The sequence below is a fragment of the Meleagris gallopavo genome, chromosome Z (genome assembly GCF_000146605.3).
Source record: "Meleagris gallopavo isolate NT-WF06-2002-E0010 breed Aviagen turkey brand Nicholas breeding stock chromosome Z, Turkey_5.1, whole genome shotgun sequence".
Taxonomy (NCBI): Eukaryota; Metazoa; Chordata; class Aves; order Galliformes; family Phasianidae; genus Meleagris; species Meleagris gallopavo.
In genome coordinates this window covers 44,449,399-44,466,194 of record NC_015041.2, presented here as the reverse complement: position 1 = coordinate 44,466,194, position 16,796 = coordinate 44,449,399, and the positions used below count along the sequence as shown (strand labels likewise).

At 40.4% G+C, this 16,796-nt stretch overlaps 2 protein-coding genes across 7 annotated transcripts in view; one reads left to right on the top strand and one right to left on the bottom strand.

Moving 5' to 3' along the window:
* PPIP5K2 (diphosphoinositol pentakisphosphate kinase 2) overlaps positions 1–16,796 on the top strand; it is a 90,280-nt gene that overhangs the window by 18,908 nt on the left and 54,576 nt on the right. The gene's annotated exons all lie outside the window — the stretch shown is intronic.
* On the bottom strand, positions 5,179–15,447 carry GIN1 (gypsy retrotransposon integrase 1). Of its 2 annotated transcripts, none has more exons than XM_010725915.3 (8): positions 14,699–15,447; positions 13,419–13,564; positions 12,299–12,492; positions 10,902–11,207; positions 9,550–9,738; positions 9,293–9,460; positions 8,592–8,880; positions 5,179–5,707 (listed from the first exon to the last, which is right to left on the bottom strand). In XM_010725915.3, exons 1-8 carry the CDS (start codon positions 14,782–14,784, stop codon positions 5,409–5,411), a joined length of 1,677 nt encoding a protein of 558 aa, XP_010724217.2. In that variant the 5' UTR covers positions 14,785–15,447; the 3' UTR covers positions 5,179–5,408. The 2 variants fall into 2 exon arrangements, with proteins under 2 accessions (XP_010724217.2, XP_019466122.1); XM_019610577.2 differs by lacking the exon at positions 14,699–15,447 and adding an exon at positions 14,015–14,044.

The following is a 16,796-nucleotide window of genomic DNA, read 5'->3' as shown; positions in this document are numbered from 1 at the left end:
TAATTAGAGTGTAAAAATGTAGCAGGGTGGGGTAAAGCAACCCAAGTTCCCTGTTGTCACAAGCCATAGAAGGCTGAAAGTGGTTTCTGTTTACACAAGTGTTAACGGCAGAACCCCGCCCCAGTTCCTTTCTTCTCACTGTGTTATTAGAATGTTCTTAGGATACAGCTGAAGAGAGAATTGCATTAAAAAGGAGAGAATCTCTCAACATTGCCATTTTTTTTTTCTCGAGATGTGTCTCAGGCCACAGCATTGCTCTGTGAGACCTTGCCCCCAGCCACCACGGTTTGGTGGGTGCCTATTTTGGTGTAAACCACAAAGCTGTACGGAACGTTTGGCACCGTGGCAGCCAAGGTGAAGCAACCTAATGCACAAGCAGACTATGGGTTGTGCTGCTTCAGAAATACATCTATACTTTCACAATTACCATCTGGTTCCAGTCATTGTTCTGATGTTTTCCACATCCATATGCCCGCAGCGAGGAATGCTCCATACTGCATGCTGCCTGCTGCCCACTCCGGGTCCACCTCCCACCGTCAGTTCTGTTGGATTTCCCCTGTCTGCTTGCACCGATCCAGCCTGATGGCAAGGCCAGGAATGTATTGACTCTACCAAATGCAAAACTAATGTTATGGCTGTGGGCATATTTGGAATAAGAGTGTTAAAGCAGAATTCAGTAAGCATGTTAAAAATGGCATGCATCTATGAAGTGAGTACCAAAGTGCTGTTCAAGTGCAGCCTTTGCTGAGAATGTAGTTTGAGGAGGAAAGGCCTTCGGGGAAAAACAAACCACTGTATAGCAGCTTCACAAGCTGTCATACCTTGCTAATGCCCTGGTGGCAGTTGGTGCTGGGAGCAGAGCCAGATGGAGCCTACAGCCATGACAATCGCAAGAGCTGGGTCTGGCATCTGACTGAGTACCCTACACACTGACAGACAGACAGCTTCCGCCAGACAACAGAAGTAATCAAGCTCGAAAAGCTAATTTTGCTGCAGCCTCTCCTATTTCTACAGGATAAGTTCCTGCTCTCCTTTTTCTGGGTGTTTAATCTGCAGAACATTCAGTGCCGAGTTTATCCCTCTGATGGGGAACACCATGTATTATTTAGCACATATAACTGAAATTCTGCACAGAATACAGACCTTATTTTCCTGTGGTCCTTTTCCTGTGAGTCTCCCATTGCTGTGCCTGCCAACTTTGTGAAGAGTAATGAGTACTTCTTTCATTTGTGCCTGGGGACTGACACGGTGATATGCACTTTGTACAGGAGGCAGCACTGAGGCGTAGAGAGATTTAAGGCATAAACTGACAAAAAAATTCGACTACTTTGAAGCATAGAGTCTATGTAATCTGATTTATTCCCTTTCAACCCACTTGGATATCATTTTACACATGCAAGGCTCTGCTTCTTGCCATCAGCTGAAGCTCTGAATACTCCCCTTCTGCAGATCAAAGCTTGGTGATTCCTACTGAGCACCCAGAAAAGGCCCACCTGAGTTAACAGCTGGTAAATTATGGAAAGCTTTATCCACATGATTTCAGGGCCATCACATTGGCAACTTGCAGTGAGGCAGCACAGTCTGCAGCTGGGGATGCTGTCCTTCCTACAGCCTGCTCACAGCCCACCTATTTCTGCTATCAAGGCAGCACGGCTCCTGCAGGCCCCTTCCCCACTATCAGGACTGTATCCAGGAGCCCTGCATGCAGAAGGACACCCACTCTTGGAGGCTGCAATAAGTCCCGCTCCAACAGGACAAACAAACAGGCAATGCCCATAACTGGAGTATGGCTTCTGTATACTAACACTTGCAAGTGTGGTGTTGGGCTGTGTAAAAGCAGAGGAGAGAAAAGGGGAACTTGTTAGGGGACACAGCTCTCAGGCAGTTCCTGAATCAAAAATTTTAAAATAAAGTTACTGCCTGGTTTGCTGTTACTTCTTTCTGAAGAGGCTCCGTACCAAATTAGAGCTTATGTTCTGCACAGCTGTGCACTGTTCTTCATCATGACAGGCTGAGAGCTGGAGCTCTTCAACCTGGGGAAAAGAAGGCGCAAGGGAGACCTTATAGTGACCTTCCAGTTCCTGAAGGAGGCCTACAAAAAAGCTGGGAGGGACTTTTTATAAGGGCAGGTAGAGACAGAATGAGGGGAGATGGTTTTAAACTGGAAGAGGGTAGATTTAAACTAGATATTAGGAAGAAATTCTTCACTGTGAGGATGGTGAGACAGTGGAACAGGTTGTCCAGTTAGGTTGCGAATGCCCTCTCCATGGGGGCTTTCAAGGCCAGGCTGGATGGGGCTTTGAGCAACCTGATCTAGAGGGAGGTCTCCCATCCTATAGCAGGGGGGCTGGAACTAGGTGATCCTAAAGGTACCTTCCAACCCAAATCATTCTGTGATTCTGTGATCATAAATGTCCACACACCAGGATTTCCATAGAAGGCCCACAGGTCATCTACTGTGTGTAAAAGGGAGTAATATCAGTCATCTCCTGAAGACGCTGCTAATTCCCATTTATTTATTCAGCCTTCTAATTGTCTGTCTGGTGTTATTGACTTCTGTGGGATTCAAATGCAAGCAGTATCCTCTGTGCTGATTTTCTATTGCCTGGTGAGAGTGCAGTGCTTGTGTGTTTTAGTTCTAGTTAGTCCAATGAGTTAGCTGAAAACATCTAATTAACTGCTGTAAATAATAATATTTCTTCTTATTTCCTATTTTGAAAATATCAAAGAGGCAACTGTGCAAACAGATTTTGATGTCGTTGGAGTAATGATGTCTGCCACAAAAGGTCACTGATACGGACATTGCACAGCTATGAGTAAAGAGGGGAAATTCAACTATTTCTCAAAAGCAGTGTTTCCAGAAGATTTGTCAACGGCTTGCTGTGAAAAGCGGCTCATAAGTCATTGCTGTCCTTCATCAGGGAACATTCAATTCTTGGGAGAAGGAGGAAAAAACTTTAAAATATCAAATATTGCCTAGATCTGGAACACATTAGCACAGGATGAGCAAATGCTACACAAGAGTTAAGAAAGCATTCAAATATGAGATATGGTTCATCATTCAATACTGAAACACTTTGAGTGTTCATATAGGGGCTTTTCACCAGGAAATTGTTTCTTCTTTTTTACTTGACACGTTTTTCATCTAAATAATTGCTAGCTAGTAATTGGTGCCAGAATCAAACCCAAAGCAAAAACATGCTGGGAGGTTTGAACAAATTAGCTGTTATTTCATGCTGTGTTCCCCTATCCATTCCTTCTTCCTGAACAACTCGCCACGAGGGGGCACAAACTCTATTAAAGAATAGAATTTCTAAGAATTCTGTCAGGGAATGAGAGTCTTCTGCTACTGTCCCACCATAAAACAAGCCCTCATGCCTGGTTGCAGATGGGCACTTGTGCATTTACTGAGAAGGTTTGTGTTCGCCATGATGGCAAGTGTGCACTGTACAGCACTTACCCAGGTGAGGGTGGAAGCTTCCTCCAATTTCCTAGAGCACCGTGTGCTATTTGCCATGTCTCAGGTTTCCTGGTGGTATCTTTTCTACAGTTTCCAGTGATTGTTTTTCGAATCATTACCTTGAAAACCCTCTCCTTTTTTTCAATAAACCTACTATGTGCAAAGAAGGCCTCATTTTGGTGCACCCAAGGGGCACAAATGCTTGCCTGTTAATGCAGTAGACCATCATTACTAGGAAACTTGAATGATCAGCATTACACAGACTGTTAAATGGTTACTATTTTTCCTATTCCACTGTCAGCTTAGCATTTTATTTCTCTCCACTGTAGCTACAACAAGCACACAGCATGTGTTATGCCAGAGCTCCCCCATGCACCCACTCCAGAAATGAGCTCCATGGAACTGTGCACAAATAACAAATAGAGCTTTGCTGACACAGTCTGCGAGCCCAGCTCTTGCCTTCTGAAACAGTATCGATGCGGAAAACATATGCAGGGAAATAAAGCATTTTTAGATGGATTTTAAGATCAGACCCTGGAATACTGTTCTTTCACCTAGCTTTGAACCATTATACACAGGCATGCCATGCAAAAGGTATGAGTTCCTACATGAGGTAGATATCTAATCAGACTTGTGGATAAAGTCTTTTAGCCTAAGTTTAGTGAAAGCCTTTAATAAATAATATTTTCCCCTTCCAGGTTTTGTCTAAAGACTACCATTATAACTAGTCTTTTAATCTAAAAGACACCTGCATTAAATGCCATATGATATCCAGCAGCAGAGACGGTAAGGAATGTAAGCGTTCAGAGAGCAGGAAAAGCAAATCTTCTGCAGTACCAAATGGATGCTGCTCCATTTCTAAATTCAGCCCCTTGCTAGCATTCTTCCTCTTCCTGTCACTCCCCTATAAAAGGAGCAGCTTGCACTCATCAGTTTTCCACATGAGAGTTTTTGCTCAGCTGACTTTAGGAACTGCCACATTTTAATCTTACCATGAAATACAGTCTTCTTGGCAGGAAGTCCAGGCCTGTAACAACTTATTCAATGAATTCAGAGAATGAACAACACCATTCCTCACCTTTCCCTGGGCACCGTCAGCAGAAATCTTCCAATCTATGCTAGCTCTGGGAAGATGTATCACTCAGGGAAACCAGATGCTTGTGAAGAAAGAACAAATGAATGCTGACTGCTCTTATGATTTTGGCATGCGTGAGGAACTAAAACTGCTCTCCCAGCAGAGTTTTGATGAGCAGGGAGCAGCAGAAGGCCTTGCTGTTCCCTATGCAAAACATTACCTGTACTTTTGGCAGCCTTACAGTTTTGTGACACCTTAGAGCTGTGAGCTAGAGTATAAATTCAAAGATGTAAAAATCAGAGCTTGCAGCTTCTCATGAAAAATAAAAAACAGTTTTATAACAAGAAAAGGAACTTCCTGTTCCTGTTATATCAGTTTCCTCGCCCTTCTACAGGGCAGACAGAATTTCTGTTTTTAGTTATATCCATCCCACAACACTTCTACCTGTTGGGAATGAGTCATATGAGGACTAATGAAAAGGTCATTACGGTGAAATGTGTTGTGTCCTGAGAGGTTAACAGTAAAGCTGGGCCTTATAATCATTTTACTAATAGAAACTGAGCTACAAAGGCGTGATGAGAATACGTGCTTTTACCATGTTGAGACAGTACTGGTAATTGAATGCTTACTTCTCAATGTCCACTTAAATTAACACTGGCCATTTACTTGTTTTTAATTATATACAGTAGAACAAGTGCTTTTACCAGGTGTGCCTACATTTTGTTAACAGAGTGATTGCTTTTATTGCCCACTTCAGTATTCTTAAATTCATACAGCAAAGTGGATTTGGCTGAGGAACTTGGAGCTATTCAAACTTCATCTGTTTGCCACGTGTGCTAAAAACTGTTTGTCAATGAAAAGGCATGAGACTGCTCAAGTATCTTCTATCTTGGTCTGAAGTGTCCAGCAAGGTGAAGGCCATTGTTCTGGCTTTGCATTGTTTGGTTCAACGCAATGATCTTCTGTCAGCTCAGACTGATGTCCACCATCTACTGATTCTCGGTCTTTGCAGGCTGAAGGTGATGTTTGCACAGCAGACGTAACACCTTTCACATAGGCATTAATTTCCTCTTCAGCAGCAGGGTCCTGCTGGCCTGCATTACATGATCTCTCAGATAAGCCAATGTAGTCATGGTCAACAACTACTGCACCTTGTAAGAAGTAGCGGTCGTCTGCAAAACAGAAAGCACCCATTAATGTAGATCCTTCTAGTTCACTGAAAGCCAAACTGAAGATGACAATGAGGTGCCATCCAGATTACTGGAGCGACAGCAGCCTGATTATGTGGCTTTCCTAATTTTACTAAACAATAAATGTCTGGTTGCATCTCATATATCCATGAAATGATGTTTGTGATGCTCATGTTTAGAAGAGTTGTTGGTTTTTTTTGCTGTGTTATAGACTAGCTTAAAGACTGTCACAGTCACCTACTGAGCTAGTAACGTAAACGAATAGACATGCACATTCTTCTGCTTTGTGCACCAACATTCACAGAAATGTGGCATCTCCAAACTCTTGCTGGGGAAATTGCAGTGCAGCTCAATAGCTTCTTTTTTTTGGGAGAGGGGAGAGGGGGAGAAATAAAATAGAATCAAAAATTAAAACAGTTTTATAGAATTTTATGTTAACAGCATTGATTAATACTATATAGCTCTACTGAACTTTTCTATATATTACTGTGTTTGATTTTCCCAAGGGAGATAAAATAAAATTAAATGCCAAATTAAATGCACGTCAGCATGAGATTTATACCTTTCTCCTGGAATATGGCATTAGGGCCTATCTGCTTGTTCAGATGAGGATCCTATTGGGAAAATAAGTTTTCTAGGGGCTATGAATTCATTCACGAGTTACAATTCTCAACAGATGTGTCCTCAATCTGTCTATGTACATTCTTGAATCACTTGAGCATTGGAACTACATGAATTCTCCTGAGTTTAGTATTTAAACTAAACCACATTAATGCATGAAAAAAAATATTGCTTCAGACACATGAATGCATGTGTACACAGGGTGCTCTGCTACCTCTGCCAGGCCATTCAAATACCTGGTAGCAAGCAACCCAGGTTTACATAGACTTCTAATTTATAATGCTTCTGCCAAGAGTATATACCAGTGCACTGACTCAGGATTTATCTTTAGACCAAGAGTGTTACAAAAGGTTAGAAAAATGCCTTGCTTGTACTTGCCCTTTCTTAACTACATACAAGTTTAAAATCATGTAAAAAATAAGCACTCAATTTTCAGCCCTTGTCTTTCTTGCTAAAAAAGCTCAAACCCATACTTCTAAATGCAATACACCGAAGAAAACCTGCTCTAAAAATCTGAAGTGTAAGCAAAATCTTTAGCAGTACTAACAGGTCACAGACACCTCACCTAAGAAGCACTTTCCCACATTCATTTCAGAGAGACAGCTGCAAATACTTTGTCCCCATTCAAGGTTATGCAAAGGGACAACTATCAGTCTGTCACACCAGAGCCGGAGGAATAATAAGTTAATTGCTAACAAAGAACAGTCCTTTGTTAAAATAAAGATACTTGTGTCTTTAAGGATGAAAAAGCTGTAATTCACTGCCAGGTTTCACTACCATTATTCTAATGAAGCAAAGCTTCCTTTCCTGACTTCTTTTAGGCCATTTAGCAAAGGCTGTCTATTACTTTGGACCAACCTAGTTTACTCTCTCTCCGCAGTGTAAATATGTATGAATATAAAAATATAATTTTAGAATTCATACATATTCATAACCCATTAATTCCCCCCCTCCCATCCTATGTCAGACAACAAATCTTCAGTTACACCCTGGGAAAGGGAAGAAACTCTCCCTTTACTTTCCGCTTCTGCAACGTTTGTTGTTGAACCTGTCAGACTAATCCTACAAAGATGACTGCACTTCACTTTCCAGACTGAGACAAAATTTACCCAAGCTGCTGCAGCAGCTGCAGAGGAACTGCTTGCAGGCCAGGCATGTGACTTTGCATCTCAGCTCAGCAGTTCAGCCAAGAGCTGGAAGCCACAGAGTCATGGTCCTACAGCAACAGCAGCATCCAAGAGAACCTATGTGACACTACACATGTCCTGGTGACACAAGCTGCAGCAGAGGCTGACAAATGGCCTTGATACCAGCTCCTCCTGTGAAAATCCAGAATAAGTTTCAGCTTTGTAAACCCTCAGTTTTATGTGATGGAAGCTATGGCTGTCTCAACATCACTGATGCACTTTAAAGAACTAGCGCACGTGCTGAAGAGGTGGAAATCCCTCCACTTTTCAAGAATCCTGAACAACAGTTCTGTGACCGAAGTCTTCCAAATGCTGGGAATTCCTTTTCCACAGATGCCCAAAATGACCCTTAGACAGCATCAGCAGAACATAAATGGTTCTGTATTAATCAAACAACAGCAGCCATTGTAAAAAGGTATTTTTCATCAATATTGCAGAGAACGTGCAAGAGAAACAGTGGCAGCCGGTTACCTAAGTGTTTAGGAATATACCTTTTCATGACTGCAGTTTAAAACAAACTCTCCACAAGTCAAGTTTTTGATGTAGTTTTTGTAGTTCAAGGTTTTAGAGGACAGGCTTTTTCATCTAAACATGTACCATCTGCACCAGTCAGAGTAAGCACAAACAAACAAACAAACGTTTCCACTGCACAAAGAAAATTAATGTGGATCCTGTCTGTATCGAAACAAGAACACAGTCGAAAGATGCTCTATGAATATAGCTCAGCCTAATTATACTTCTAGAATATTTCTGTCAGCCAGCATGAACAGGGCCAAACCACATATTAGAAGCAATTACAATGGAATTCTTTTTTTTTTAAAGACTTCAAACATGATTCATTAACTTTGCTCCATACTCCACATAGGTTTGAAGCCATTAACACATGCTGTTCTCATTAATAACAACTGCAATGATTTCTCCACTAGCTAGTATTGGTTCCACTCACTCTGATATCTGAATGATACTTTTTCATTGTGATAACCTCACCTAACACTCACACATGGCAGGAAAAGTTAACAATATATAAATATACATATATAAAATACACACACACACACCTTTTTCATTGGACCCTCTTATGTATGGCTTGAGGTGAGACATCTTGATGGGCCTTTTCAACCTGGATCCTGTGGCATCTCTTAATATTGCACAGCCATTTTCTGTGATATAATCTATAATACAAGGACCAACCCATTCTGACTGGAAACGACCATCTTTCCACCAATTTTTTCTTTGTCTGAGGACTTCATGACCAACTTTAAGTTGAAGGGTACTTAATTGCTTTGGCTTTCTTTTGACATTGATTTTATTTCTAGGTTTCTGTTCCCCTGAAGTGGTTTTCTCCACCTGCAATAGACATTTACATAACACTGGTTATGTATTTTCATAACACTGGTTAATAATGCAGAAGTTCAACATTAAATGTCTTTGGATGTCATAATGTGTAGAACTGGAGTGTTCTGAAGAAATGTATTTTATCTTCATGTCCTAAATCAATAGTCCATAGGAAATGTTTTCCAGTTTCCACGAGTATGCAGCCCTGTAAATCAAGCACAAATCTTCTGGAAACATATTTCTTTTCTTACACATAAGCATACATACACTGGACTCCAGGGATTGCAAGCTGGAAAAAAAGGAAAAAAAAAAAAAATGACAATTGCTCTAAAGGTCAGTTATACTTCAAACTTAAATCTCTCCACCTTATGTTTCTTGTCTCATCAGTCTCCTTCCTAGTAAAGTTTGAAATTAAAACATGTACCTGGCCATCTGAGGTTTTCTCTTCTTCAAGTGCTTGACTGGCTCCTCTAGTTGCTTCAAATATTTTCGCAAACATGCTGTCTTCTCCTTCCACACATATGTTCGTTGGTTCAACAACATATGGGTTACGACTAAACATTTGGAAATATGGGGTGTTTTGATCTGGCTCCTATTTATTTGGGAAGCACAAAGCTATTTGGTATGCAGTTTTTGCACATATTTTGTGGGACTTCAGTCAAAAGAGGAACGCTTACTTACCAAATTAGTCAAATTGAAAGCATAGGCAATAGCAGACAAATGTTCATCCCAATCGTTTGGATGATCTATGCAGTATTTGTTAAGGAAAGCTTTGACTGTCTTGCATGTTCTTTCACTTACTTCATCGATTTGAGGATAAGACAATACTATTTGTTTCATTCCAAACAGTGCAAATAGTTCCTTGTTTATCTTAGAAAGAAAAATAAGACAATTACTGAAATTCTCCATTTTTTGTACCATGCAGCTAACATAGACACACTCAGTGGTTTTCTGAGTATTTTGTTGGTGAGATGGCAACTGAGCAAAAGTCTTCTATATAAAGATTGTTCTGAAAGTAATGCCTCCTACTTTATTACACTGGCCCACAGTGGCTGTTGGTGGTATGGCAGAAGATGTTGGACCTTTCTACCAATATTCCACTACATTTTGTTGACATGTGACAGACTGCAGTAGAGGGGCAGTCTGATAAAATGGTGTCTGACATGGAAGTGCGTGCATATAAAGCAAAGATGTGTCATTGAATTCCAACATGTAGGAAAAAAAAAAAAATGGCACCCACTGACATTCATCAACACTTGTTGAATGTTTACTGTGACCCAACCGTAGATGTGAGCACAGAGAAGTGATGTGTTTCAGCAGCGGTGACAGTGGGTCACTTCCACTGGCGCAGATTTTGATGAGCACAGTATGCAGGTTCACGTTCATAGTGTAGTTAATGGTGCTATGTTGAAAAGGAGAGTTTTGTAGTTGAGAAGTTGTTCTGCGAAATAAGAGCTCTATCAAAGAGACTGCTCACTGTACTGTTGTCATTTCCACGGAAATAAATATGAGGCACTACTTTTGGAGCAACCTACTCTTATGTAACAGTCCACATCTAGGAGTGAGTGCTAAAGGAATCAGTATGGTTTAGCATAAAGTAATCAACAGTTTCTAAATGTATGTCCGCCACTAATTCAGTTTATTATTTTCTTCATATCAAAGCCTCATGATTTCATAATTTCTGTGAGGGTCAGACAAAGTTCTTCAAGATCACTAGATCTAAGGTATTTTGACACTTGTCTATCTGCTATACTGGGCAACATGAAATACTGGATAGATGAAGTACAGTGGAATGTTGGCATGTAAAATATTGTGCCAGTCCAAGTAAATGACAAAATATGCAGTATGACTATTAAGAAGTCATTTTGCTTTGTTCTTTACCCAAAGAAAACAGCTCTGGGAAAACAGAATAAAGAAAATAAGCATTCAAGATTTACCTTTTTTTCCTCCTCACTAATGGCCTAAAATGCAAATTTACTGAGGAGAAAAATGTATTTTTCTTGAAGAAACAAATCATCTATGTAAAGACTTACCTGATGAACAAGCTCCTTCCCTTGGTCAATAGGCATTTTTTGAGGTGGTCCATATAAGAAAAACACACTGATGATTGCCTTAGCAATTTCAGCTGCTGAAGTATCATGCAGAGGCAAGATAACAGTCCATTTTGTGAACAAATCTATCATGATTATGATATACTTGTGGCTTCTTTTGGTAGCTCTAAATGGACCCATTAAGGCTACAGTGACTGCTGTCCAGGGGTCTTCTGCTTTGATAGGGTATGGTTTGAGTGAGGTGGTGGTTGTACTCTTTGCCACTTGGCAATGCTGACATGCATACACCTAGTGAAGAAGAAAGGGAAAATCCTGTCAATAAAAAGCGATGGTGAAGGTTTACAACAATGAAATATCATAAATCTCTACTATTCCTCTGTAAGTCAGGTCAGATCAGATCACATCAAATTCATTTTATCATCTTTCTTATGGTTTGTTATCCTTAGATTTTCCAGCCCTAGGAATAAAAAAAAACAAACCAAACAAACAAAAAAACACCATAGTGAAGACCAGGGGAAGGGTATGTGCAGTAGTTCAGGGCTGAACTCCCCTCATCCCAAAAGCACTGTGCTAGTTCAGGTGCATAATATTAAATTCACATTTCATCACCATCAGTAAATACTAAAGGAAGCATGAAGCACCCAAGCTTGAAATAAAACAATTTCAATCATTTCCCTTTTGCTTCTGGTGCAAATGCTGCAGCCAGTAAACAATGGCAGTGACAAAATCTGCCACATACAACACAGATCAGCTTTATCTACAGGACAGAACTCATTTTCCAGGTTTGAGTGAAAGCAAGACTCATTTTTGGTTCATGTTATAGTTGCACTAAGTACTTAGGTGATGCAGCAAGCTGATAGCAGCAATAATTTGGCCACAAGGAACAACATTTACATACAGTTTGCTCAAGGATCAGCTTCTACCTAGGGATTCTGTCAATGTATCCTTGGGTGAAGGAGGAGAAGGAATGTACCAAAGTAGTGATTTGTTTAACTGCTTCCCCAACACATTAAGTTGGAAGGCAGAAGCCCATTCTCATCTGCCAGAGTCACTCTGGCCAGCTTTGCACTCAGGGGATGGTCTGCTGCAGCCTAACAAAGATATGTAAGAGGGCTTGCCAGAGAAGTTCCCAGTATACTGAAAGAAATTATGTCTCCCTACCACATAGCCATATGACTATATGCAAGCTACACAGTTGAGATGAAAAATAACAAGTAGCACTGTGCTTTGACATAAAGGCTACTTAAAGTTTGATTGTAAGCTTCTGTAACCTCATCATTAAGCAATGATGACTGCTGTATCAAAGTCATATAGTTACAAAATGTTTGCAACAAAGACTACATTTAAAAAAAAAGTATCCTGTAGCTATCTGACCATACCCACTGTTTGACATCATTTGTAACAGAGGTCCAGTAGTAATTAGATTCCACTAAAGTCAGCGTCCTTGATATGCCATGATGAGTGCCTGCAGCATTTTCATGGCATTTCTGAAGCACCTTTTTCTTTTCTTCATCTGAGACAATTACTAGGCGCATTTGTTTTCTGTCTTTTCCAACGTAGAACAATTTACTTTCTGGAAAGAGAAAAATACCAGCAAGTTACAAGCAAGAATATTGCCTTCTGGAGTTGATCAGTTTGCTGAACTACTGGGAATGATTCAGTACAGGATTTATTAAATCAACTTCATTTTACCTTTGTGTGAAAGTAGATTTGTTGTGGGTGGTGTTTTCTTTTTTTTCTTTTTTTTTTTTTTCCTGAATCATTTGATTTAAAAAGACTCTCATTATTTTCTCTTAAGAACCAATTATTCACCAACATTTTTCTATCTGGACATGAAGTGTTAAAAGGGCAGGTCAGAATGCAAACTGTTCCCACAGATCTTCAACATTAACACAAGATAGTGCTGGGGGTGTGAAAGGGACGCAGACAGTATCATGAGGTGTACTGAGTGCTTGCCAAGCAGCCACACATTGCGATCTGTGGCTTTAACTCCTTCCTGCCTTCTCTCTAAAAAAGCTGGGTGGATTTGATGTGAGTAAGAGCACAAAGCAGATGCAAAGGCTCACTATGTCTTCCCAGGGATACTACAAAGCTAGGGTGGATCAGGAGGCTGTAAGATGACAGAGCAAAGTCCTGCTGCCCAGTCACACACAGAATGCTCCAACCAACCCAAAACTTCCTTGTCAACAGCCACAGAGCAGGACTTCTACTGTTGTCCTATGAACAAGGGGTTACAAAAGAAAGAAAGTTCCCCAGTATCTAAATTAATGTTTTGGCTTTCAAACAGATACATAAAACTTTTGAGCAAAAACTAGAGAAGACTGAGTTTCTGTAAACATTCTGTTATATATTAACAAGGGACAGGCAGGCTGTTTATTCACAGAGGAATGTATATTAAAATCATAGTATGCTGCACAGCAGGATATCATTCTCAGTGTTTCTATCAGTAAGTCTTACCTAAAAATCAATTTTCAGACTAGTTTGGAAGAACATGTTTACCTTTGAAAACAAATTTTTTGGCTGCTCTTCTGATTCCACTTCTTTCACTTGATAGCGTTGTGGGATGGTACTCCCCCGTTCTTTTGTAGTATGCAATCTGTTTCAGGTGGAGTCCACCATTTTTTCCACTACGGACCATTGCTAACCTGATCAAAATGCACAGCATTTGTTAGTTGGAGCAGCTATCAAAGCAACACATCTTCACTGGTTTAACTCATAAAATTACTGCAGTTTAGACAGAGGTACCCCAGTGAAGTAGCAAATTCATTTATCTAATTGAGCTTTTCCTCCCAAAAGCAGCTGTATTTCAATCTCACAAATTGCTTCAAGTGCTGTTAAGCTTTGTTCACCTGAGGGCCTTTTATATCATTCATTACATGTTATCATAGAATCTCTAGAGTCAGAAGGCACATCTAAGCACCATCTAGTCCAACTCCCCTGCAGTGAAAAGGATATCACAGCTAGATCAGGCTGCATAATGCACGATACAGCCTCGCCTTGAAAGTCTCCAGGGATGGGGTATCCACCACAACACTGGGCAGCCTATGCCAGTGCCTCACCACCTCACTGTAAAAGATTTTTTCCTTATATCTAACCTAAATCTACCCTCCTTGAGCTTGAAGCCATTTCCTCTTGTTCTCTTGCCACAGACCCTGCTACAGAGTCTGTCCCCTTCTTTCCAGTAGCTTCCCTTTAGATACTGAAAGGCCGCTATCAGATCAGCAGCCTTCTCTTCCCCAGGCTGAACAGCTCCAGCTCTCTCAGCCTGTTTTCACAGGTGAGGTGTTCCATTCCATCATCAACACGGGCAATAATGAAGACCACGTGACACACCATTTTGTCATACACAACATTGGTTTTGTCAACATGTATTTTAAAATTTCTAAACAATGGGATCTTCCGTTATATTCACTGGACAATGACAGGTGAAATTAAATCAGAAAAATTGGTTGTCTTATTTTTAAACATTTAGATAGCTCTCACATGGAGGTGTGCTGCGGACTAGATGTGTCCAAACAGTCACCCTGATCTGAAAAAAAACACAGACAAATGGGAAAAAACAACTTCCCAGACAGAGACTGACACATTTATTTTCTTCATTAATTCATTTGACAACCGGATTCTGAAGCCCCAAACGAGACTGTCTGCAAGTTAATAATTAATTCCCTGACATGGGCTGACTTATCTGATCACATTAATAAACTAAAATGTCATTAGTAAAATGCGTCATTGGTACAGGAAAAGCTTAGGTGTACCATGAATAGCCTAAAAATAATTACCGATTAATGACAAGTAGAAATATTCGCACAGGCCCAACAGGCTCGTGATTTCTTTTCTTCAGATCTGCTCCTGCAGTAATGAACATGTAGATGGAACAGCTTTTTATTCTGCTCGAATTGACTTGTACTAGAGCAGAATCAGGTTTAGGGCCTGCCACGTTGTATTTTTTAATGAATGCCCGTTATCCACAGCATTAAACCAAACTTCTTTCTCATCTTCCCAGCAGCACAAGACTAGACAATGTGACAACATGCAGCCTGCTAACAGGAATAATCAGACTGTCTGCCATATCTGCTAAGCGGCACGTAATTATTAAAAAAAATTACAGTATCCAGCCACTCCAGAATCCTCCACCTCTTTACATGTCAATGTTATTTGAAAGCACAATGTATATGCTAGGACATTTAGCTTCCAATTTCTAGATTCTCACCTGCCTTTACTAAATTTAGGTTGGGAAAAAGGTAAAGAGCTCCACTGAGATTATATCTGTTTTTTATCACTGTTATGCTGTATGTTATTTATAGAATATCATATTCCCTGTATGTAGCTTGGCTGTGTTATCAATGCCAAATGCATGCCAGGAACTTCTCATTCAACCAATGACAAGACCTTTGACCCACTGAATATTTCAGTTTGCACAACCTAGATCCAGCTTGCACAAATAGCCAAGTTCAACAGTATAGTTTCAAAGTAAAATTCGCATAATTGAGAGAATTTCCACAAACAAACAACTGTTCCTATCAGAAAAGAAAGCATTTCAGAAAAGGAAGGAGTGAATCCAGGAGACAGTACTGTTTTTAGCTATCTTGGCTGGCATTCCTTTTCTTGGAAATTTATATCTGATAGTATAAGCCAAAGCAGCTGAACTGGTAAACTGAATAACAGCAATAAGTAAAGTGAGGCTACCATGATAAATGTATTGTTTCTGCTTTGTGAAAGCATTTAAATAAAGCATATCTGATAGTAAAAGATTACTGGTAAAGAGCAGTTAAAATATTCCATCTGCTGAGCATATGCATTCATGTGTCTTCACTTAGGGCTACTCCTGAAGGCCAGCCTGGAGTTACAAGAGCATGCCTGAAAGTCACAAGTGGCTGGGTATAATTTCTTATGGAATTGCAGAGATGCTGGTCCATTTTGGACGGACACGGATTTTCATATGCTGCATGAAAAGATGTTCCAGAAGAATCTTTATTCTTTCAGCAGCTTCTGCTCATCACACGTCTTACTTGAGACAGTGAAAGTTCCCTATGTAATACATGGTTATAGGTTGTAGAAAAATAAAGTTGCGCAGCAGTAAGATCTATCTGAGAAGCAGTGCAGTTTACACTTCAACTGAGCAGAGGTTTTGAATTCATTCCTGCAATGTCTATTATAGAAATTTGGCAGAGTGCACATAATCTGATGAAGAAAGAACACGTTATGTATCTTGTGTAGCATCCACAAGCATTTAGAGTATTGCATGTGATCCTGAACCAGCAAATTTAAGTGCTTCAGCAGGCTGCTGGATTCCTGCCTAAAAGGAAAGCATTAAGTGAATTTCCTTCTGGCATATTTAGCTTGCTATGTCCCCACTCACTTTTAGGTTTGTGCATTTGGTCTAATAAAACAAAACAAAACAAAACAAAAAAAAAAACAGAAAAGCTGAAAATAACAAGTTATAGAACCTTCTGTTTTGGTCATTTTAGAATAAACCATTACCGCAGATAATTTACACAGTACCTCTATCAGTATTCATACCATAGCTAGTATCACAGAATCACAGAATTATAGGGGTTGGAAGGGACCTCTAGAGATCATCGAGACCAACCCCCCTGCCAAAGCAGGTTCCCTACACCAGGTCGCACAGGTAGGCGTCCAGGCGAGACTTGAATATCTCCAGAGGAGGAGACTCCACAACCTCCCTGGGCAGCCTGTTCCAGTGCTCCGTCACCCTCACCGTGAAGAAGTTCTTACGCACATTCGTGCGAAACTTCCTATGCTGCAGCTTGTGTCCGTTTCCCCTCGTCCTGTCTCCACATACCACTGAAAAGAGACTGGCCTCACCACTATGGCCGCCACACCTCAGATATTTATAAAACCTGGATCAGGTCCCCT